Source organism: Patella vulgata, chromosome 6 (genome assembly GCF_932274485.2).
Source record: "Patella vulgata chromosome 6, xgPatVulg1.2, whole genome shotgun sequence".
NCBI lineage: Eukaryota > Metazoa > Mollusca > Gastropoda > Patellidae > Patella > Patella vulgata.
In genome coordinates, this window is record NC_065884.2 from 1,948,138 (window position 1) to 1,973,661 (window position 25,524).

General features: G+C 35.0%; 2 protein-coding genes across 2 annotated transcripts; one reads left to right on the top strand and one right to left on the bottom strand.

Moving 5' to 3' along the window:
- Nucleotides 1-1,670: 1,670 nt before the first annotated feature.
- Nucleotides 1,671-14,758, bottom strand: LOC126823205 (short-chain specific acyl-CoA dehydrogenase, mitochondrial). Its single transcript, XM_056102012.1, has 12 exons — nucleotides 14,662-14,758; nucleotides 13,186-13,331; nucleotides 12,084-12,233; nucleotides 9,087-9,198; nucleotides 7,603-7,718; nucleotides 7,125-7,160; nucleotides 6,466-6,636; nucleotides 5,853-5,909; nucleotides 5,597-5,677; nucleotides 4,580-4,675; nucleotides 3,935-3,991; nucleotides 1,671-3,391 (listed from the first exon to the last, which is right to left on the bottom strand). Exons 1-12 carry the CDS (start codon nucleotides 14,723-14,725, stop codon nucleotides 3,233-3,235), a joined length of 1,245 nt encoding a protein of 414 aa, XP_055957987.1. The 5' UTR covers nucleotides 14,726-14,758; the 3' UTR covers nucleotides 1,671-3,232.
- A 300-nt stretch (nucleotides 14,759-15,058) lies between these two features.
- LOC126824179 (uncharacterized) lies at nucleotides 15,059-24,358 on the top strand. The gene is made up of 8 exons (XM_056101665.1): nucleotides 15,059-15,126; nucleotides 16,042-16,155; nucleotides 18,719-18,890; nucleotides 19,353-19,453; nucleotides 20,778-20,923; nucleotides 21,934-22,526; nucleotides 23,473-23,574; nucleotides 24,279-24,358. The coding sequence occupies exons 3-8, from the start codon at nucleotides 18,812-18,814 to the stop codon at nucleotides 24,356-24,358; spliced, it is 1,101 nt and encodes a 366-aa protein (XP_055957640.1). The 5' UTR covers nucleotides 15,059-15,126; nucleotides 16,042-16,155; nucleotides 18,719-18,811.
- The last annotated feature ends 1,166 nt before the right edge of the window (nucleotides 24,359-25,524 follow it).

Here is a 25,524-nt window from a genome sequence, read left to right on the forward strand (position 1 = left end):
AGTAGGACGTTAAACCTCATTTCATTTAAATACAGTCGCGGCAGAACCGTGGGACGTTAAACCCCCATTTCATTTCATTTATTATTAAAATCTTAGTGATGTGTAAAAATGGCTGTCTGTCCGTTTGCATTCATAAACAATACAATCTCTCTGATCATAAATATCAATAGTTTGACATCATTTCCACTTTTTAACAATTGACTGATGTAATGAAGTGACATATTATAAAAGATCTTGTCAAAGTTTGAATCAATCAAAAAGACAACCTGTTGATTAATATTAGATATCATATGACAGATATATGATATGTATATAAAGTTATGTCAACCGATTGATATTATGATATTATGACATGTTATGTAATTTATTATCCCAGTATTGTAATCAATAACATTGTGTATAATATTCACCTGATCAGGCCAAATCAATATAATGTTTAGTTCTTCAGGCCACTTCAAGGTCTTGATAAACATAGCCACTTGAATATCATAAACAATCATTTGGTTACAATGTCAGATCTTAAAGTAAATAAATCTCTAACTCAATATCATCCAAAGTCTTACTCGTAAAACACAAATTATTTGTCAATTTAAATTTAAATCAACATTGATTTTGTGGTCTTCCTGGGAAAAGATGGTCTTCTGATTACCAATATTTAAGACATTTGTAACATATTCCACACGTCATGTCAAATGGTGACCTCATATGCTTATCTTGAGAACATGGGCAATAGACTGGAATAACCAGATGCTAGAGATTGCCATTCGGTTGAGACTTCTGGTGTATTTTGCCAAACATAACTGATTTGAAATGAGAGTAAAAATGGAAATGATTGAATGTAGATCAGTAAATAATACATTCATATTACATTATCATATACGTTGCAACCCATTTGTGTCAATTTCTAGGTCCCAAATATTAGCAATTTAGCTCCTTTAAGAATTCAACTAAAAGCTTTTAGATAAGAGCGACCAATCAGTTATTTAGTTTTTAAATTAATTTTTCTTCCTCTCCCAAGAACTAGGAAGTCAAATTTTACTAGGTGTTCTTGAAAAACAAAACTTCAACTTGTTATGGCCTCACAAAAGGTAGTAAAAGCCTTATTGTAGCCTGAGGCTGATTATGATCTAACATTACCAGGTAGATTAATATGACCAAGTTTACAGGTATCTTACACCTTGCAGACGTAATAAACAATATCCTACCATAAATAAAAAAAACATTAAATATGAATTTATTTTGCAAAGTTTTTGTACCTTATCAAAAACAATTGACAGTGAAAATGTTGAAGTAGAAGCTCTGATCTACAGTGTAAAATATTATACCAATACTACATGAGTGTAACACCCTGGCCCACCCCTCATTCATCATTGTCCAGTTGTTCATCATAAGGTTTGTCTGTTAAGAGACGTGGTTTCAATCCAAATGTTGTACACGAAAACGTTGTCTGCCTAACCTTATAGGTTTTCTCTGGTCTCCTCCTACTGCTACAGTTCCCCCTCCCTCCCCCACTGCTACAGATGCTATGGCTTGGGCAACATTGACTTTAACCACATCAGCTAAATTCCTAATCTTTGTCACATATATTCTGTGAATCGGAACCATGGTATTTGACTCTTTGACAGGTCATTCAGCCCCCCCTAACCCACAAGAGAAAAGAACTCTGAGAATGAAAATCAACATCATTTATTCATTTCTATATATTAATTAATCACACATTATCATATATACTCTATATATACAATTTCTATAAACATTATAATCCCTGAATACATGTAAATTACTCAAATTATTTCATTCATTTCCCATAATATCATCTATTAGTTGATAACCTCTCATAAGTCAAGCATCTGTGTGTGTCTGACGGAGGGAGGGAGGGGTGTGTCTACAAGTAGTCCATGGTGAATGCTGTAGATCATATGACTGTTGATAAGCTTTCATAAGTCAAGCATCTGTGTGTTGCAGGGAGGGAGGGGTGTGTCTACAAGTAGTTCACGGAGAATGCTGTAGAACATATGACCTGTTACCTATGCAAGTTGTTAGTGTGTCGGAGGGTGGAGGGGTGTCTACAAGTGGTCGAACGAACATACTGTAGACTTTATGACCTGTTACCTATGCAAATCGTGTTCAGACAGAAAAGGAGTCAGATTGCCTGCCTAACCTTGTAAGTTTTTCGCAGGCACTCAACCCTAATTCGAAAAATAAATACAGTATTATATATTCATCTGCTAACATGATGGAAATTTTATTTAATACATTAAGAAGGGGTCATGTATGAATTTTTTTAATAATCTGCATAGTCGGAGGAACAGGAGAGCGGATCACATCAAATCCATGTAGTGCGGTTCACTCGACACAAAGTAGGCCATTTCAGGACTAACATATGGTTCAATTTTATTTCAATAATTCTTGTAGGGGTCTTAATTAAGCAGTGGGAGGAAACTGGGGGCCCAGAGAAAACCCACAAGGTTGGACAGGCGACCCGGCTCCTTGTCATGTACAACTGGGGAATTGAAACCACCCCAGTTGACTCAATGTCAGATCTTATGATACAGCCATCCATCCTCACTTGTCACATACAAATGTAGGAACAAAAACCATAACCGTTGTCACACTTGACGATATGAAGATGCCTCTCCAGATGTATAAAGTTTGCGGATTAATGATAAAAATCCAAATCGTATTAACCTGTTCTTCCTTTCTTAAAATACTAACTCTGGAATTCCTTAAACATGAATATAATAATAACATTTATATTGGTTGGTGAGAGTGAAGACGGCTCTCTCGATGACCTTTTATAAGGAAAACAAAAATGAAATTATGCATAGTTTCATGTCGATGGAACTCGAATTAATGGAGTTTTGAGCTATGAGAGAAATTTTGCTCGAACAAGGGCACTACGTCCTACTCTTATATCGAATTAGTTTGCGGATAAAGGATGAGACTTCAAATCCTACTGATTTCTTTTTTAAATGCTAACAATTATTTTTTTAAATATGGAATTCTATGTTCAAACATTATCTGTGATCTGTGCCATTCAGAAAATTCACAGATATTTTCAAATTATTATTTAAAATAAATTACATTAGTATTTATTCGTGAGAGTTTTAAAATGAACATTTGATCATTTATATTTGTTGGTCCGAGTTATAACGCCCATATAAACTCCTACATTGTTTTAAAATGATAATTTGACATTTGAGCAACACAGATAGACATATTGGACTGTTGTTTAATTTTTCATATTAAATTCTTTCAATAAAGCACCAGCTATAACGAGCCGTTGAATTTCACTCGTTCCCTCGTATATTTCCGTTATTCTAGCATCACGATAATGTCTTTCAGCAGGCATATCAGTCACATAACCCATTCCACCCAATATCTGAATACACTGAAATTAAAACAAACAGTATCTTAAAACACAAGTCTGGGAACAAAACATGTTATCATTATATGTACATGTAATTCATTCAGGAAAATATAATACAAAATAATTACCACCATTAAATTTCTAGATAAAAATCCTATCATTATTAATTAAGTTATTTTAAAATAACCTTTTGGGTTGACTATAGCAAACATAACATACAAACAAAAAAAATTCCCTTTTATTTTATAGATTTATAATAAACATAAAAACATAATATGGAACACAATAACTATTTGAATCAAAGCGACATTTCGTAGAGAGAGGTTATCTATCAAACAAATGATGAGATAACGTTGAGATAATCCTTAATCAAAATAGTAATTGTGTCAATTGCTGCTCAAAGAAAATAAATATTTATACTAGACACACTTAACCAGTTGGGTGTTGTGTCAATTACGTTTATTAACAACAAGCCACACCTCAAGCCAAACATCGAGCAACACATCAAGCTTGTCACTCGATATCATAACTATATGATACATTTAATGTAAAAATTCTACAAACCTGGTGAGCTATATATGTAGCTGCCTCTGATGCTGCTAATTTGGCCATGGCAGCTTCCTACAAAACACAAGTAATATTGTAATTAATAGCGGTCAAATTCTAATTTTACAATTCAAATGATTGATTTCTAGATTTTTATTAAATTCATTAATTAAAATTTCTAGAATTTGTGAAACTTTCAAATAAATCTTCAGTTCTGAATACCAGTTGACTTCATTCAATGTTTTTGAAGATAATAATATGTTCATTTATAAAGCACTAAATTCATAAAACATTCTAATGGCGTGTATCTCCGTGATTAAGTAGCTAGCTGGGTGACTCAGATTCGATCCCATTGTTGGCAGAGAAAGCTCCCCAGGTTTCCCCCTGTCAGTTGTGCAGAACAGAACAGAACAGGGCCAAAAATCGTGGTCTGTTGTCCTATGTACACATCGGTGTGCATGTAAAAGAATCCTTGATTTTTGGAATTTGAAATAAATAGTAGGCGATAGCGCTGCTGTCCAGGCAAAATTTACATCAAAGCACATGGCAAGGAATAACCCTGCCTTCATTAGCCAGGTTGGTGAAGAAAAGTATGACGTTAAATCCCATCTCATTTCACAACATTATTAAGTTTAGATGAACATTACCATAATATAAACTCACCTTGGTATAAGGTCTACCAGCATCTTTTAATAAAGCTGCTTTATAAGTTAATAATCGAGCAGATTCTTGTTTTACCTCCATATCAGCTAATTTCATCTGTAATACAAAATATTACTTCATGTAACAACAAAATATTACTTTACATCAAAATATAACTTCTCATCAAATTATTACTTCACAACAATTATTATTTAACAACAATATATTACTTCACATTAGATTATTACTTCATGACAATATATTACTTCACATCAAATTATTACTTCACAACAAATTATTACTTCACATTAAATAATTACTTCGCATCAAATTATTACTTCATATCAAAATATTACTTCACATCAATATATTACTTCACATCAAATTATCAAAATATTTCTTTGCATCACATTCATCATTTCACTATACAAATAGAACTGGGTGTAATGCATGAGTTACCATATGCCTTGCTACTATATCGAAAATCCGATACCACTTAACATTTTTGTGAGTAATGACTGGACGATCCAAACACTCGATCATCCTTCAATACATCCATTACTCACTATCATCCAGTCTCAATGCTTCAAGTAAATCTAAACCAGTCTGTGAGAAACTTGACACAAACTACACCATTTCAGGACTAACATATGGTAAATTTTATTTCATTAATTCTCTTGCAGGTCCATGTAGGATCTTTACCACAGGGATCGAAACCATGTGACTTGATTCAATGACAGACTTTCTAATATCAAATACACCAGTTAGACCACTTGACCAGCCAAATACACCAGTTAGACCACTTGACCAGCCAAATACACCAGTTAGACCACTTGACCAGCCAAATACACCAGTTAGACCACTTGACCAGCCAAATACACCAGTTAGACCACTTGACCAGCCAAATACACCAGTTAGACCACTTGACCAGCCAAATACACCAGTTAGACCACTTGACCAGCCAAATACACCAGTTAGACCACTTGACCAGCCAACCCATTTTCATTTAAAACATAACTCTATAATGTTTACTCTTACCTGTATGGCTTGCATTTTTGATATAGGAGAACCGAACGCTTGTCTTTTTGTTGCATAATCTATAGCGCAATCAATAGCAGCCTGTAAGATACAAAATACCTGTATTACAAAACATTTATATATCACCTGTCTTTACCTGTTCCTCGATGTGCTTTACATACAAAAAGTACTAACAAAATATCAGATTGACAAAATAATTTCAAATAAAACATAAATTGGCTATTGTGTAAATCAAGGTGTATATATAAATATTTACCTGACCAATACCTAAAGCCTGACTAGCTATTCCTATTCTTCCTGCATCTAGTGTTTGCTGAAATACAAACAATATTTTGTAAACACTTCCAATTTCTAATTGTAACATTCTAATTCACATGAATACCTGTGAATTAATTAAAGACGGTATATAATCAGGTGCTAGACGGAAAAGTAGTTCAGCTGTTCAAGGTGCTAAGGGCTTTAAATTATCTTTAAAGTCCATTAATTATACTTAAGGCGTTAAAACTTCATTTAATTTCATTTCATTAAATATGCACAATTATTGCTATTTTTAAATATGTAAAACTTACCACTGCTATTTTAAAATATGTAAAACTTACCACTGCTATTTTAAAATATGTAAAACTTACCACTGCTATTTTAAAATTTGTAAAACTTACCATGGCTATTTTTAAATATGTAAAACTTACCACTGCTATTTTAAAATATGTAAAACTTACCACTGCTATTTTAAAATATGTAAAACTTACCACTGCTATTTTAAAATTTGTAAAACTTACCATGGCTATTTTAAAATATGTAAAACTTACCACTGCTATTTGAAAATTTGTAAAACTTACCATTGCTATTTTAAAATATGTAAAACTTACCATTGCTATTTTAAAGCCGAACCCAGGTTCTCCGAGTAAATTTTCTTTTGGTATTCTACACTCATCAAATATAAGATTACATGTGGACGTCGCTCGGATACCCAACTTATCTTCTTTCTTGCCTAATGTTAAACCAGGAGTTGGTTTAGGTACCAGAAAGGCACTGATTCCCTGACAAAAACAAATATAAAATTACATGTTGACGTCGCTCGGATACCCAACTTATCTTCTTTCTTGCCTAATGTTAAACCAGGAGTTGGTTTAGGTACCAGAAAGGCACTGATTCCCTGACAAAAACAAATATAAAATTACATGTTGACGTCGCTCGGATACCCAATTTATCTTCCTTATTGCCTAATGTTAAGTCTACGAATTACAAAATTGAATTGAAATGTTAGTTTTAATGACCATTTCACTATCCTTTTCTCAACAAACAAACAAGACATGCTATCATCGCTGACATCTTGGAACTGTGACGTCGTATCAAAAATCACAGTCTGTTGATCAAAGCGCAATTGTCCAAGGCAAGATTCAAGTCGATCGTAGATATAGTTAAACTGGTGGAGCCACAAGATGTGTAAGGCTTAGCAACCATTTCCAGGTTCAAAAATGTTTGTGAAGATGAAAAGACAGGTAAAACATAAAGAGTCATTTATTACCTTGTGTTTCATATTTTTATCTGTTGTGGCGAAGACCTGAAAAATTGAAATAAGGAATATGGTACATTAAAACAATATCTACCCTTACTTATTGTATATACATATTATCATTTTTTATTTCAGTATACATGTAGATATTTTCTGACAAACTGTAATACACGATTAATATCTACATGTCTTTAAGACTGTTGAACATGGTTAATTTACTGTAGTTTGCAGACACAAAATCTTCAGTTTTCCCTACTATACCTCTGATATACTCATGTATGTATACTCATTGGAATCTATACTAATTGATCCAAATGAACTGACCTCCTACCAGAACAGAACTGTTGTAGTCACTTTGGAACTAACATATGGTACGATTTTATTTCAATAATTCACTTCCACATAGCGTTCTTTAGCAGTGGGATGGGACCAGACATTCTGGAGGTCACATTTTGAGACTAACAATATAGTTAAATCTGTAATAACTTACTACTGTAGCTTCAGATTCATAACCATTTGTAATCCATGATTTTGTTCCATTTAAAACCCACGAATCACCATCTAGTTGCGCTGTTGTTGACGCTGCTCCGGCATCACTACCATTTCCTGAATAAAACAAATGTACAGTACACCAAATCTAAATACCGACAAAATGATTGACAAATCATTGAAACAATGGGAAAATATGATTTTAGATTAAGGTGCTACATGTACAGTAAATGAATTATTGCCATGTGTGTGTGTGTGTAGCGCTTGGACAAACAGAAACCACTGATCTCTCTACAGTCACATTTATAGCTGTAAACTATTTCAGCATCAATTACTATTTGTTTGACTCTGGGAGTTCGATGTGGTCTACGAAGCAATATTTTCAAGCTGTTTTGAAAATAAGCTACAAGCTTCCATGTAGTATCGGGGAATCATGGTTGTCAATGGTTACAAGTACCAGGTATTAGAGAAATCCTGGTTGTCAATGGTTACAAGTACCAGGTATTAAAGGAATCCTGGTTGTCAATGGTTATAAGTACCAGGTGTTAAAGGAATCCTGGTTGTCAATGGTAACAAGTACCAGGTATTATAGGAATCCTGGTTGTCAATGGTTACAAGTACCAGGTATTATAGGAATCATATGGTTGTCAATGGTTACAAGTACCAGGTGTTAAAGGATGGAGGTATAAAACTAGTAAACTGTTCCAACACATAATCCTTATAAGTAAATGAAATGAAATGGGGTTTAACGTCCTACTGTTCTGCTCCGACTGGGCTAATGAAGACGGGCATACGCCATACAGTGTGCTATGAGGGAAATTTTGCCTACACTTATATCGAATTCCAACTGCCAAAGGAACTTTTACGTCCACGTCAATGTATGTACGGGACCTCGTTTTCCGTTCCATCCAAACGACTAGACAGCTGTCCTTGTCAGGCCCTCCTTCCTGCACTACTGACAAGGGGAAATCATGTCGGAAGAAATCAATTAAAACACTTATATGGATATTCTACTTCTGTGTGTTTATTAACATGCTAGGTTTCAACATCTTGCATCACATTTTTGTTAACTAATTATTATTTGCTTGATAATGATACCTGTACGTGTATTGAAACGTAGCATGTTAACTTCAGAAGTAGTATATCCATATGTTATTTTCCCAATCATACAATGCAGCACATAGTCCTTATTTCATATACATAGCTATATTTATTGTTGTCATGTTGAAGAATAAATAAATATATAAATAAATAAATGTTTTAATTTTCTTCCAACACAAGGCGAAAGAGAGAGAAAAATGGGGTTTAACATCCACTCGCCACAAAATAGTTCAATTCGGGACTTAAATATGGTTTAATTTTATTTCAATAATTCACTTGTGCTAGGGATCTTTAGCAGTGGGAGGAATTCCAGAAAACCCATTAGGTTGGACAGGTGACCCTCCAAAGACGTAAAAGAAGAAGGTGAAAAACGATTGTCGTTACCTGGTTCACTTAAAGCAAAACATCCGACTCTGTCACCGTTTAAAAATGGTTTTAAAAATTTTTCTTTCTGTGCTGGAGTAGCAAAATTTTTTACTGGACCTAGATACAGAGACTGAAAAATAAGAAAACAGGTATCAATAATTGTAACGTCAGTTAACACTCAACTACACCATGAATAACTGACCCTCGGTATGAAATCAACTACACATTCACAGAACTAAGATGAAATAATAATAATAAATAATAATTGATTTATATAGCGCCAACAATTCAACTCAGCCAGCTGACTCAGCCAGCTGCTCTCGGGCACTTTACGTAAGTACAACTAATATAAAATTACAACAATCACAACACATTAATCCATTAAAAAAACAAAAAACAGAGAACATTATTTAGTACACATGGTAATAGTCTGACACAAACACAGCTAGAACCGTATTCAATCAGTTGTAAATTTGATTAAAAAGTTCGGTCTTGAGATACTTTTTAAAACCTTTAATAGAATTTGCACTTTTGGTTTCGTTTGATATTGAATTCCATAACTTCGGAGCACCGACGGTGAAAGATCTATCACCGCAGTTGGTTTTTGAAAAGGGCTTAATAGAGAGGTTGCCTGATTGTGATCGAAGGTTTCTGCAAGGTTTATTGGTGATGAGAAAGTCTCTAAAGTATTGTGGTGAAGAATCGTCAATTAGAGCAGAATACGTAATAGACAGTATTTTAAAATTGATATGTTGATGGACTGGAAGCCAGTGGAGATCTTTCAGAATTGGTATTATATTTCCATTTGGTGTCGTCTTGGTTATGATCTGGGCAGCTTTATTTTGAAGTTTCTGAAGTCGTTTGATTTTATTTTCAGGTAGATTGTACAAAAGTGACCAATATCAGAGGGTCTTAGTTTTTAAGCTTATGTTTTAGTTAACTGCGATTCTCATATCAACAATTCACAACTTTCTACCCAGTAATCTACTAGAACTAACCATGCCTAATAGATTCTGGATATGTTGAAATATTCAGATCAGATTAAGAAATGATTGTGTGATCAATTAAACAAAATGATTTCATTACGACTTCAAATTAGTTTCTTTTTGCTAGTATTACAAACATTCATTCTATTATTTGACTGAATTTAGATTTTAGCTCCATGTAGTTCTTAAAGCGATATTATGGGAGATTAGGTAAAGAGCTGACATTTCTCGCTATAATAGTTTTAAAAAAATAATGTAAAGGGAAATTACTTCACTCTGAGCCGAGGAATACTCATTTTAATAACACTGTAGTCTCGATTGTCATTGTTACCGTTATTACGATAATAAACAATGTCTCAATTATCCAGTTTTACGGTTAATCATGAACCACTATTGAATCGTTACGCAAATCGGAATAAAATCTGTTGATTGTTAAGTAATGTCTAATTAATAATTTATATAGCATTTAAGGCCTAAAGAAAGACTTGCAATAGGCAGATTTGTAGGACTATGTGTAGTGTTGGGGGAAAAATATCGACTAAGCAATGATAGAGAGAGAAATGGGGTTTAAAGTCTACTCGGCACAAATTAGGTTATTTCGGGACTAATATATGGTTTAATTTTATTTCGATAATTCGCTTGCGCGTAGGGGTCTTTAGCAGTGGGGGGGGAACCGAAGGACCCGGAAAAAACCCACAAGGTAGGACAGGTGACCCTACTCCCTGTCACGTACAACTGGGAATTCGAAACGCCAGTTGACTCAATGACAGGTCTTATGATACTGCGTGCACATGCTAACCACTCGGCCACCCAACCCCCCTGACTAAGCAATGATACTGTCTGATATTATCTTGAAGAGGACAAATAGTTCACTTAATCACTTACTATTGTCCTTATCAAGAATAGTCAAAGTGCATCTATCTTTATTTTACTTTGAGTGAAGACTGTATCACTACAGGCCCGGGACGATATATCACATTGAACACTTACAGCTGGCCCCTGGATCCATTCACTTGATTTCATATATTATTATTATTATTATTGTTCGATTTATATAGCGCTTCATTACACGTGAAGTGTTTCTAAGCGCATATCACAAACATATACTTCAAACACACAAAAACAATCAAAATCAGGAGAACATAATTAAACACAGCTGCCTGTTAGGCGCTATTATTCAAAGGTTTATATCCAACAAATCAACCGGCTAATCTCTATATTGAACTCAGTCGAGGTATTACCTGATGAACACCTACACCAAGTAGAGTTCAAAAATAAAAAACGAAGTTTAAAAGAATCAGCTTCATTAACAAAAATTAAACAATCAAAAACTAAACAGATAAATCAAATTCAAACGAAACAAATAAAACAAAGAAAACAGATCTATTTTTCATTTCGTTTTTTTATACTTTCGATGGCCTACACTACATGTAGCGATAGTTCGCGTCAGGTCACGAGCGGCTTTTGACCCTATGACATCAGGATTTGATTAACCAATCGGCATTGATGTTACTAGTGGATTTTCCACAGTTTTGTACAAAACACGTCCAAAGCTCGCTGTAACAGGCTGTTTCATTAGCTAGTGCATCACACTATTCAAAGCACGTCCATGATAACAACTCTTCCAGATCCTAGTGTAGTAAAGACAGTAAAACAAAATTTTTAACTAGAAAAACCGAAACGAAATAGGATCTGTGTTATAATCAGATTGGGGGCCTCCGGTATTGGTGTAGAATAACATTGTCACTGCCATAAGCTTTACTTATCCAAACTATTCTTAACCATTCGTCGCCATCCTCCGACTTAATCTTCCTCTGGTTAGGGATTGTGAGGGGCCTAACAAATAGTACAGTCTAGGGCTTCTTTAATAATCTTGTGTTTTTTTTGTTTATTATTTGCTTGCAATGACTCTGTAGATTGTGTTGTGTCCGCATGTTTGTCTCATGGCTATTGTTTATGTGTGGTGCAGTCATCCTGTACTGAAATGACTTTTACCCAAAACTTGACAGAAATTATTATTAATACTTACATTATTTACACTCATAATACATCCGAGTGATGCACATCCTCTACTGATCTCTTCCATAGCAACAGAATAAGCTAAATAATCCAGTCCAGTTCCTCCATCACTTTCTTCTATATCAACACATAATAAACCCAATTCACCCAGTTTCTTTACCTAGAAATATATCAAATGAAACAGGGTTTAACGTCCTACTTTTCTGCTCTGACTGGGCTGATGAAGACGTGCATATGCCATACAGTGTGCTATGAGGGAGATTTTGCCCGGGCTGTGGCACTATTGCTTTTTGCCTGAGCAGCGGCACTATTGCTTACTCTTTTATATCGAATTCCATCTGCCAAGGGTTTTTTTTCTGTGCTCGCCAATATGTACAAGGGACCTAGGTTTTTCTTCCCATCTAAATGACTATAAATATGTTGTCCTTTTATAGACCCCCTGTCCTGCATCACTGACAAGGGGGAACCACGCCGAAATAACAGATGGTTCAATTTTAGCAGTGGGAGGAAACTGGAGGACCCCGAGAAAACCCATGAGGTTGGTCAGGTGTCCCTACCCCTTGTCCACTACAACCGGGGAATCAAAACCACGCCAGTTGTCTTAATGACAGACTTTATGATCTAAAGCGCATATGTTAAACCAACCCCCCACCCCACCCCACAAGTTATAGATATATAGAAAATAGTATCAGGCATTCCATTCAAGCTGTGGCGGATTGGGTGGCCGAATGGTTTACCATGTGTGCTCTAGACCATAAAGTCTGTCATTGAGTCAAGTGGCTTGGTTTCGATTCCTAGTTTGTATGTGACAAGAAGTAGGCTCGCTTGCCAACCTCATGAGTTTTCTCTGGGTCCTCAAGTTTCCTCCCACCACTAAAGAACTCTACACGCATGTGAATTAGTCAAATAAAACTTGAACCATATGTTAGTCATGAAGGCTGAAATGACCTACTTTGTGTTTAGTGGACATAAAACCCCATTTCTCTCTTTCTCTCTTGCTCCATGTAAGCTACTTGCATAATTGGTTATAGTGAGCATAAATTGAGTTCCGATACAAAACTAGAATCTTTATATCCTGAAAAAGTGAACTGAATATAAACAAAGAAACTCACATGTTCTACGGGGTATCTGTGGTCTTTATCATTTTGACCTGCTGTAGGGATCAATTCATTATTAGCAAAACCAGCACATGTCTCTTTCAATAACTGATGAGTCTCTGGTAAATCAGCTGAACTACAAACATGTCTACAGCCAATCTCTGGAGATAAACAAAAATCATAAATTCTCCTTTTATTTCTTAAATTTTACTATAATTCACTCAGATCATTCAACCTTGCCATAAAAACAAGTACAAGTGTGCTGTGTACTGAGCATGATGCCATCAAAAATCAAATCTGTAAACCTAGGTACAATTTTTAAGGAACAAGATAGTTTCATATTGATCGTACAGGTACTTGAATTGGCATAGACTAAGGCCTTTTTCAAACAGTGTCATCACCAAGACAACAAGAAGAACAAGATGAGTAGCCCTTATGTCTAAAAGGTACCAGGAGAGTAAAAGGTTTAACGTCCACTTGACACAAACTGATTTTTTTTTTAAGGCAAGTCTATAATGTGTTTGGTTTGTACACTGTTTCTCTTCTCAAATTTAGTGATCAATCTTCTTTTCTTAATTCTAAAGACACCTACGCGCCAGCAAATTATTGAAATAAAATTGAACCATGTGTTAGTCCTTAAATGACCTAGTTTGTGTTGAGTGGACGTTAAACCCCATTTCTTTCTTTCTCTCTCTTAATTTATTCAGAAACTGAAATGAGGAATGAAGAACTTTCCTAAAGTAAAACAAGATTCTAAGTGTGGTTATGAAAATGTTTCTACTTTTATGATCGTCTGTTGCTATAGATAGTCCCAAAATGGTTTGTGTCGAGTGGATGTTAAATTCCATCTCTCTCTTTCTCTGTTGCTATGGCCCTTTACTTGTCTGTGTCAACTGGGTAATGCAGACAGATATATTCAGGAAAATTTTTTCTATTGACAGCGACGTTTTCATCTACTCATCGTCGTATTTTAACTTCCAAGGGTCCTTTTATAATTATGTGCATGGAGATGGACTTAAGTGACTTTGGTATTCCATACCATTCAAACGTGTTCATTGACAGACCCTTCGTTATGACACAGTGGAATCCTGGGTAATTGTCTGGGCCAACACCAGGATCGAAATCCAATTGTCTTGATTAATAAGCTGACCTTCACTCGCTTGATCGGGGCATGCATGGATCCCAATAATTGCATGTTGTTTCTTGTTCCTCAGAGAATCAGTTCAATGAAGAAAGAAAATATTGGATAAAATGTTTGATTTCTGAAAAGTATACATAGCATGTGACAGAAGTCAAAAGGCAGTGGCACAGATTGATTAGATAACGGTCAACAAACCGTGGTGGCAACGAAACATTTTTACATAACAATTTTCTTGGACTTAAACCTCCAAAATAAAAAGTAAAAACTATTTTTTGGAACTCAGAAACATTTTCTTTAAGAAGAGTATAACTTTTTCTGTTCTTGCATACTTGGGTGGGTGATTTACATACTTGTAGTACACTGCAACAAACTTCTAATAGCAGACGGCTTACAAAATTTCACGATGCCTGCCATTTTGCTTTTCTTGAATAACCAGTCTGAACACTGTGTAGCTATTTCTGTTTATTTTTCTGTCTGGATAACCGTTCTAAGTAATAGCTAAACGTATTCTCATGAAAAGAAAACTCAAAAAAGGGGAAATAACTCTCAATGGCAGCTTATTAATGTCAAAATAATTGTAATCTTAATATTGATAATACAAAGAAACAGTGTGTTTATTTGTGAAAAAGAAATTTAAAAATTGTGTTCATCTCCGCTTGAGTAGAAAATACAATTTAGTAGTCTTTCAGTTCCTAAATTACGATGCTAGTAGGAATACTGGTTAATCAAGACAAAATTCAATAACAACAGGAAGTGAAAATTGGTTAGAAAATAATAACAATAATTATTTATTGTGAAATATATTCGTAGTGAAGGTAATAATCTGCTAGTGAATTTATTTATGTAATTCCAATTTGGATATAAACTCCATAATGATATATTTAAGTAAGATTGAACTGTTTTAAGGCTATCAATGTCTAATTAATAAAAACACTAACAGATTCCACTGCACTGGGGCCACTGGGCTCACACTCACAGATGTCAGATCGATTGGACGTTCCCTGATTGAATTCCCAACCTGACCTCTAAGGGTCTAAATTGAATAAATACAAGATATTTTGGGTAACCACTCGCCTGCTGCTTATGATTCTATTTCGACCAATCACTAATAGCTGAAATAGAGAACAAATTGGGGTTTAAGGTCCATACACAAACCAGCAGATCATTTTGGGACTAACACATGGTTCAATTTTATTTCAATGATTTGCTTGCATGTAGGGGTCTTCAGCAGTGGAAAGGAACTGAACAAAACCAATGAGGTTGGGCAGACGACTGTTATCTTTATCACGTACAAGCAGGGAATCGAACCCACACCTCTTACATGTATAACTCAATGACAGACCTTATGATTTCACACACATCCTTTAAACCATTTACCATAGTCATTCAAGTCTTAGCCTCACTTCTCCATTATTAAATTTTGTTATTGAATAGCAAAAACTGTTCTAATCTACTTAAAATCGGAATCATCCAATGGCATTGAGAGTGGATTATGGTCTTGTCATGTTAATAAATGTCTAATGATTTATGTAACATTTAAGGCCCAAAGAAAGCTCTGCAAATTCAGTTCTTGCATAATGTATGTTTAATTAAAGAATTAAAGCAAAATGTTAAGACATGACAATCCTGTAATCAACCCTAAATACCGGCAACAGACACATTTTGCTTGCATAATTTCTCTTTAATGAATAATTTTTTACTACTGTTAATTCTTTTCTCTAACTAATCAGTTTCCAGTAACCCATAATATTCATGTATTAGAAGTTTACGGTATGCTGCTATGGGTTGTACCTCATCGGTTCCTACAAATAAAGATGAAAATACAGCTAATATAACCATAAATAGTATGTTAGATAACTTGTTGGTCGTGGTGTGTGCTTCATGTTGTATATAAAATGTCTGTCTATTCTTGTGACCACTACAGGGAGAATTTATTCAAGCATATCTTAATAAAGAATCACAGATAATAGTTAAATTAAGTTCACAGCCATTAGGCTCCAGATTATCTAATTCTGTATTTAGATATACTAGAATGAATTCTACCTGGTCATGCATGTGCATGTATTTTATGCCTGGTGGTGCATGCTGAATGTACTTGTCATAATTTTCTTATTTATCAATAAATGTTAGTCTTTAATATTTTTCGAAATGAATTTAAAGAATTTATTTACATACATGTACATGTACTGTCTTAATGTAAGGATTAATTTCAGTGTTTTCTTTTGTACTTATTAATTAATTTGGTGTCCCACATGGTTTAGTATCTGGACCAATGCTCCTCAGTGTTCATTGTGCTGGTGAGATGTCAGCAGGGTGGGGGGGGGGCTAATTGAGTCAGTGTTCTACAGCATGCACTTTATGTTAGAAGGTGTGCATGTACTATATATCCCGAGGCATAGTCTTAATTCCAGACAAACAAGGCCTTGGTGTTAAATTGTGTGTTGCTATATACCAAATCTCCAGAAGAAAAAGTCTTGATTGTTAAATACAATGAAATGCTTTTTGAGCACATTTATTTTTGATAGAATGTTTTCGAGCATTCACTTTTATCACAGACATTATTTTTTATTCTTTTTCATTCAAAAGATTCACTTAATGTTTACTACCTTTGTTTTTGATATGACAGTTTTTGTGGTTTGTGCAATATTTTGTCCGACTTGGAATTTAGTAAAAAGTTTTTTTGTTTATATAAAAGTTTATTTAATTTTAATTTCTGTATGATACTACCTGTATTCGGTATGTTACTACCTGTACAGGTACATGTACCTTGGCTGTAAACTTTGTGTTAAACATGTTCTTATCGCTGTAAAGTTTACATCGTTGACTTAGCAACAAATAACTTTTACAAATGACCATATTAGCCAGAATTAGATAAAAATTGTCAGTTAATATACAGAATGTGTATTAGTTATTTAAAATTGTTAGTAATCAGCCAGTAGTTATTAAGTAGGTGTTATGTCACTAAGGTGTTAAAACGGTGACTATTGAATGATATACACTACTCTTGTCCAGGTTTGTGTATTCAATAGTGATGGGTGTTATAAATAGTGTCATCTTTTAAAGCTAGTTACACACTTGCTAATTAATGACTACTGTATTTTCTAAACACATTATATACATACTAAACATTAGTTTAGAATAAGGAATTAATTATATGATTTGATAAAATATTGCGCATCCTCATTAGCCCAGTAGGCGCATATTTCATTTTTGACAAAAGTTGTCATTACTAATAGGCCCAGGTTGATAAGTCAATGATATCAGCTTACCAGTGCATGGGTAGCGTACAATGTGGACATTTTAAATTTTTAAGGCATTATTTTATAAGTAGTAAAAATTATAGATATTACATTAAGTTAGGTCAATCGATAGTAATTATTGGTTGTTTGGCCCTTATTAAATAAAGTACGAGTACTTTTTATTTTTATATAATTTCCCCCCACCCTTCAAGATCAAAAGTTTAAATTAGTCTGACCCTAAAAATGAAAATTGAAAAACTTCTTGCAGATGTTTTCATCTCTCGTTTCTGTTTCAAATTTAAGTCTCCTGTGTGAATAATGTTCATAATGTATGTTATGTTTATAATTATTTGATTTAATTAATCACTCATTATAACATCCTTGATGTATTCAATGGCTCTGTACATATATATATATATATATATATATATATATATATATAATATATATATATATATATATATATATATATATATATATATATATATATATATATATACAAATATATACAAAGATGATCGAAGTAAATCAAATAAAAAAAACCAAATTGTTACTTACAGAGTCAATCTGATTACAATACAGATCTATATTTCGTTTTATTTTTTTATACTCTCGATGGCCTACACTACATGAAGATCTGAAGAGTTGTACTGGAAGGTCACATCAGGGGTTGAACTCGCCGTAACAGACCGTTTCATTGGCTAAAGAAAGAGAGAGAGAAATGGGGTTTAACGTCCACTCGACACAAACTAGGTCATTTCGGGACTACGTTTCATTTGCTAACCCCTCACTTAACCAAAAAGCTGGTAATATAACAACTCTTCCAGATCCTAGTGTAGTAAAGACAAATAAAACAATATTTTGAACTATAAAAAATGAAATAAAATAGAATCTGTGTTTTAATCTGTGTTTTAAACAGATTGCTTACAGAGTGTTCTTTTGTTTTTAGACTTTTCTTGTAGCTTTCCAATGAAGCGCCCACTCAGATTTCGCGGTAGTTTTTTTCCAGATTATCTTACATTGATTACAGTTTAAATTGTTGCACATTGAAGCTACAAGTATTCAATCTAGTTTAAATAAATTGTTGCACATTGAAGCTACAAGTTTTAATTCTAGTTTAAATTGTTGAAGCTACAGGTATTAATTCTAGTTTATATTTGTATTGTAGTTATAGAAGCTACAAGTCTTGGAGATTTCAGTGAGTTAGGTAACAAAAGGGGAAGCAGCTCAACCAATCATAAGAATAGTGATACATGTAAAAATGGCCAGTCCAGTTAAACTCAGTGAAGTCGTTTTAACTGGTCATAAAAATGATTTAGCTTTTATCAAGAAATTAGCAGGTATGTATTATAATTCACTGTAAAACTACAGGTAATATTGATATCATTCCCTTGTACAGATGAAAATGTTTGACAAAAACAGATTATGTGTTATTTTATATACATGTACATAATGTTTACGACCAGTTAAAATAGTTACTGCAGTTATATGGCTGTAGTCATTGAGTAAGTGTTATGTCACTTAGGTGTTTAAAGAGAGAGAGAAATGAGGTTTAACGTCCACTCAACACCCACAAGGTTGGATAGGCGACCCTACTCCTTGTCACGTACAACCGGGAAATCGAAACCACACATGTTGACTCAATGACAGAACTTATGATACAACGCGCACATGCTAACCATTCTGCCATCCAACCCCCCTGTGTTTTAAAGAATGTGACAATTGAATAATGTACAGAAATGTTTGTTTTATAATATGATTGTATCCATGAGTAATACTGAGTTGGTCGTTGATTATTTTAGATTCGTTGAAAGCTGGTAATCTAGATGTCTGGTTCCATGATCCGTCGAGTAATGAAAGAGGCGCAGGACAAAGAAAAAGTCAAGCTATTATGGGCTGTAAGGTAAGGAAATGATATAAGGTCTAATGTCTTGTTTATCAGCACCGATCAACTTCTATAAGTTTTGCCTTGACAGCCATGTGAGGCCTACACAAACTCCAACTTCAGGAGATCATTAACATGCTCCTAATGCTATTGTCACCACGATCCTTCAGGACCTTATAATTATCCCTCTATGGTTGAATTAATTATGGGTTACCTTAACACTGATAGAACATCTTATTAGCATAATTATCCGGTTTCCTCCCACTGCTAAAGACCCCTACGCGCAAGCGAATTATTGAAATAAAATTAAACCATATGTTAGTCCTGAAATGACCTAGTTTGTGTCGAGTGGAAGTTAAACCCCATTCCTCTCTCTCTCTATTGGCATAATTAATTCAACCATAGCGGGATAATTATAAGGTCCTGAAAGACCGTGGTGAGACTATACACAGGGCTTCAGTTTTTCATCCCATCCGATTGACTAAATGTCATTCTGGTATCAGCTATATGTATCTGCACCAACCAAGCTAATTGTATACACATGGCTTCAGTTTTTCATCCCTTCCGAATGACTGGATACCTTTCTGGATTCGGTTATGTATCTTTGCCAACAAGGCTATAGAAGAAAGGAATAGACCAGACTGTGTGTACGACGGAAATTTTGCCACAGGCTACTTTTATTTCCTATTTCAACTGTCACAGTTTCTTTTATGTGTAAATGTGCCATCAGAACCACAATATTTTCCTCCTTGCCATTCTTCTATCCTGTACTACTAACAAGGGGAGAACCATGGTGAAAAATCCTGAGTTACTTACTAGGCCAAGACCATGTTTCGAAACCCTGGACCTCTTTGTTATCGAGCCAGCGCCTTACTAATTGAGCCACTGTGGCTCCTAGTGCCCCGGGGATCACGTGACTAAGTGGGTAAGACGCTGGCTCGCTAGCCTGGAGGTCGGGTGTTCGATCCCTGCATTGGCCGAGAAAGTTCATCCAGATTTTCCGGCGTGGTTTCCCCTTGTCAGTGATGCAGGACGGAGGGCCTGACAAGGACAGCTGTCTAGTCGTTCGTATGGAACGAAAAACTGAGGTCCCGTGTACACATTGGCCTGCACGTAAAAGATCCCTTGGCAGTTGGAATTCAATATAAGAGTAGGCCGTAGTGCTGCTGCCCGTGCAAAATTTCCCTCATAGCACACTGTATGGCGTATGCCCGTCTTCATTAGCCCAGGTTAGGAGCAGAAGAGTAGGACGTTAAACCCCATTTCATTTCATTTCCTAGTGCCCCAGGTACACAATTCTGTAAATTGAAAGGCTGATTCACCATATCTATTATCTTTTCAGATTTTTGCACCAGTTTTAAGTAAAGATTCTGTCCAAGAAAAGAGTTTTAGTGATGAACTAGCTTTAGCCTATATTTCTAACTCTGCTATTTTCCCTGTTGGTCTGAGTTCATTCCCTGAGATATCAGCTGTTTTAGATGTTGGATCGTAAGTTATCCCTCCTTATTTTCACATCATATGATATAATACCAAAATGCAGAAGAAATGTTGTTCTGTGTCTGTTTTGCAGTGGCGTGATTGTATGTCCCCAAGGCTCAAGTCCTGAGAAATAGAGAGAGAGAGAAATGGGGTTTAACGTCCACTCGACACAAACTAGGTCATTTCGGGACTAACATATGGCTTAATTTTATTTCAATATTTCACTTGCGCATAGGGGTCTTTAGCAGTGGGAGGAAACCGGAGGACCTGGAGAAAACCCACAACTCCTTGTCACGTACAACTGGGGAATCGAAATCTTTACAGCAGACTCAATGACAGTCTTTATGATACAGCGCGCACATGCTAACCATTCAGCCATCCAACCCCCCAAGTCCTGAGAAATTGGAGAAAAAAAAATATTTTAAATATGTAAAAATAGGTGAAATAAACTTATTAAAACTAAGTAGGTCAGTTAATTGTACACCAAAGTTAACATGGATAATATTTCAAATTCTGAAAGCTTAAATTTTAATTTCACCCTTTGGATGGATAGTGCCCTGGAATGAATACCTAGTGTCAGTGACGCACCTATCACCATCTGTGCACGTAACGTCTACTTTCACACAGAAACAGTTGTCAAGATTGAAGGTGTATCTGACATTTTTAACTTTGTGCCGGACATGAAATCAAGTTTTGTTTATCGGCCTGTTTTTCAACAAGTTGTTCAAATGCTAAAGGAATCAAGAATTTAATTCTAAATTTGATGAAATAATAGTTTGTGCATTATTCAATCAATTTAATAAACTATAACACATACTTATGGAAGAAAAATTACCGATTTTTTTAGGCGAGTATTTATTTCGAAGAGTATTCTCTCAAGCTTGAAAACGTTGATAGAATACTCTTCCAAACGTCACCTAAATAAATCAGTAATTATTCTTCCATAAGTATGTGTTATAGTTTATTGCTCTATCCAGTTACTAAATGCTTTTAAAGGAACATCAATCAATTAATTTCAGGAAGTTAATTTTAGCTCGAATTAATTGGATATTTGTTTGTGAAGATTCTGAATATAATGACAGCATCAGTAATTTGATGAAGAGTGTAAATCACCAACTTGAATTAATGAACAACATGGATACAACAGTTGAAATAGGAACCAGTAACTTTATTGAAACTCACGGCATGGTAATCAGCGCCAATCAATTTACTCACACAAGCAACGACTACGAACGAGCGATTTCACCGCCCAAATCCCCGGAGGTTCAGGATACTCAAACTGTGGACTTCTGGGATCTCCATTTCAAGAATAGAACGCAAGTTAAATGGACGGAATTCCGGGACAAGTTTCAACAAGACTACAACAGTAGAATCGCGGAGCTGTTTACGGAGGATAATCAGAAGTTATTTCGTAATTTAATGTATCAGGACATCTTTGATTTGCGTAAGACCGTCGAACGAAAAGTTTACGATAAATTCTGTAATGATAATCCCTACTCGGATCCTCACTGCTTCTTTAATCAGCTACAGGAATACGTCATAGCTCACATATCGTTACGTCAAGTATTCAACATGGACAGTACGCTTCGAATCACTACCATTCAAAATCTAGGTAAGTCAACTCAAGTATTCAACATGGACTCTACGCTTCGCAAATACCATTCAAAATCTAGGTAAGTCAACTCAAGTATTCAACACGGAGGGCCTGACAAGTACAGCTGTCTAGTCCTTTGGATGGGATGAAATACTGAGGCCCTGTGTACACATTGGCGTGCACGTAAAAGATCCCTTGGTAGCTGGAATTCAATATAAGAGTAGACCGTAGTACCGCAGTTCAGGAAAAATTTCCCTCATAGCTCACTGTATGGCATACGTCTGTCTTCATTATCCCAGTTCGGAGCAGTACAATAGGACGTTAAACCCCATTTTATTTCATTTCATTTATGTATTCAACATGGACTCTACACTTCATAAATACCATTCAAAATCTAGGTATGTTTTATGAAATGAAAGGAAATGGGGCTTAACATCCTACTTTTCTACACCAACTGGACTATTGAAGATAGATCTTTGCCATTCAGTGTGCAATGACGGAAAATTGGCCTACGTCCTACTCTTGCTTCAAATTCCAACTGTCAAGGGTTCTCTCACGTGCTCTACAGGTTCACAGGACACTATTTTTTGGCCCATCCAAACTACTAGGCATTGGGTAAGTTTTGTGACGAGGCTTCGTGTGGATGGCATGAAAACACGAGACCAGAGTACAAATTGGTAATGGATGTAAAAAAAATCCCTTGGGTGTTGGAATTTGAAAGTGCCGCTGTCTGGTTAAATTTCCTTCATAGCACACTCTGTTGCGTGTGCTCATCTATCTTCATTAGTCCAGTAGAGCATAACAGTACAATGTTAAACCCCATTTCATTTCATGTCTCGTGATTTCTGGTAATTTCGATCTTTGCTTTAACACGTTTGAACTGATGGACCATGTAAACCTGTGTCTGGGTTCAAAGTGTAAAAATACATGATATTTTAAAAAGATTTTGTTTTGTATTTTGCAGGTAATTTTTCGTTTCCAGCGATTGTTCGTGGTTTAACAGATATGTTAAAAGATGAAGATCCAAATATTCGTGCTGTGGCCGCCATTGCTTTAGCTAAATCAGGTTAGAGATGAATTTCAATATAGAAATACGTTGATTAACATCTTATTTTAGTGTCTTGTATCAGAACTTGTATTGATTTATATATATATTGCAGGACTTGGGTTGGGGGGGGGGGGGGGGCGGAGGTCGTCAAGTTGTCTAAAACGTCCAGTTTAGATCATTAGATCTTTCATTGGTGTCATTTAGATGCTATAACCTTTGATATAATAGTAAGTGCAGGGGGACTTCACCACACATAATTTACAAAAAAACAAATATACGGACAAGACATATTACGCAGAACTCACAAACAAACGCATAATTCAAATAAAGTGAATGGATCCGGGGGCTAGCCGTAACCGTCCATTGAGATCCATCAATCCTTGAAATAATCATGGTAGTTGTACCTGACTAATGACATTTTAAATTTTGTTCCGGACATAATGACAGACGCTAGAGAAATCATGTCTGAATTAACACCTGACAATATCTGTGACAGGTATCTTATTTCCAGGCTTGGTCCACCTGATGCTGTGTTGTTCATACAACTGATGACCTACATCAGATACATAATCCCTTAAGTTATCAAATAAATAATCCCTTAAGTTATCAGATAAATAATTCCTTAAGTTATTGCTTTTTTGTTTACAGTGTAAATTGTTTTCTTTTATATGAAAGAATCGTCTCGATACTGTGTATAAGTTTATGATATTTATATTTTATAGGAAAGAATCGTCCAGATACTGTGTATAAGTTTATGATATTTATATTTTATAGGAAAGAATCGTCCCGATACTGTGTTTAAATTGATTCGTATTCTAGAAGATGAAGATAGATTAGTTCGTGAGAGTGCTTGTCTGTCACTCGGATATCTTAAAGCATCTAAAGCTGTCAATCATGTCGTTGATAGGTGGTAAGTTGTCTCTTTACTCTCATACATCCAGACGTTTTCTACATTACACTATATATCAGTAAAACCTTCTGTCATGTCACATACATCCAGACTTTTTCTACATTACACTATATACCAGTAAAATCTTCTGGCATGTCACATATATCCAGACGTTTTCTACATTACACTATATATCGGTAAAACTTTCTGCCATGTCACATACATCCAGACGTTTTCTACATTACACTATATATCAGTAAAACCTTCTGCCATGTCACATACATCCAGACGTTTTCTACATTACACTATATATCAGTAAAACCTTCTGCCATGTCACATACATCCAGACATTTTCTACATTACACTATATACCAGTAAAACCTTCTGTCATGTCACATACATCCAGACGTTTTCTACATTACACTATATATCGGTAAAACTTTCTGCCATGTCACATACATCCAGACGTTTTCTACATTACACTATATATCAGTAAAACCTTCTGCCATGTCACATACATCCAGACATTTTCTACGTTACACTATATACCAGTAAAATCTTCTGGCATGTCACATACATCCAGACGTTTTCTACATTACACTATATATCGGTAAAACTTTCTGCCATGTCACATACATCCAGACGTTTTCTACATTACACTATATATCAGTAAAACCTTCTGCCATGTCACATACATCCAGACGTTTTCTACATTACACTATATATCAGTAAAACCTTCTGCCATGTCACATACATCCAGACATTTTCTACATTACACTATATACCAGTAAAACCTTCTGTCATGTCACATACATCCAGACGTTTTCTACATTACACTATATATCGGTAAAACTTTCTGCCATGTCACATACATCCAGACGTTTTCTACATTACACTATATATCAGTAAAACCTTCTGCCATGTCACATACATCCAGACATTTTCTACGTTACACTATATACCAGTAAAATCTTCTGGCATGTCACATACATCCAGACGTTTTCTACATTACACTATATATCAGTAAAACCTTCTGCCATGTCACATACATCCAGACGTTTTCTACATTACACTATATA

Bases quoted from the DNA above. Each gene is read 5' to 3' on its own strand.
- LOC126823205 (XM_056102012.1), bottom strand. From the start codon at position 14,725: ATGGCAGGCATCGTGAAATTTTGTAAGCCGTCTGCTATTAGAAGTTTG. The intron at 4,676-5,596 runs GTAAGAGTAAAC...TTTGTATTACAG, and splicing joins CAAAAATGCAAGCCATACAG to ATGAAATTAGCTGATATGGA. The intron at 3,392-3,934 runs GTTTGTAGAATT...TTTTAATTTCAG, and splicing joins CTACATATATAGCTCACCAG to TGTATTCAGATATTGGGTGG.
- LOC126824179 (XM_056101665.1), top strand. From the start codon at position 18,812: ATGGCCAGTCCAGTTAAACTCAGTGAAGTCGTTTTAACTGGTCATAAA. The intron at 19,454-20,777 runs GTAAGGAAATGA...TTATCTTTTCAG, and splicing joins AAGCTATTATGGGCTGTAAG to ATTTTTGCACCAGTTTTAAG. The intron at 22,527-23,472 runs GTAAGTCAACTC...TGTATTTTGCAG, and splicing joins CACTACCATTCAAAATCTAG to GTAATTTTTCGTTTCCAGCG.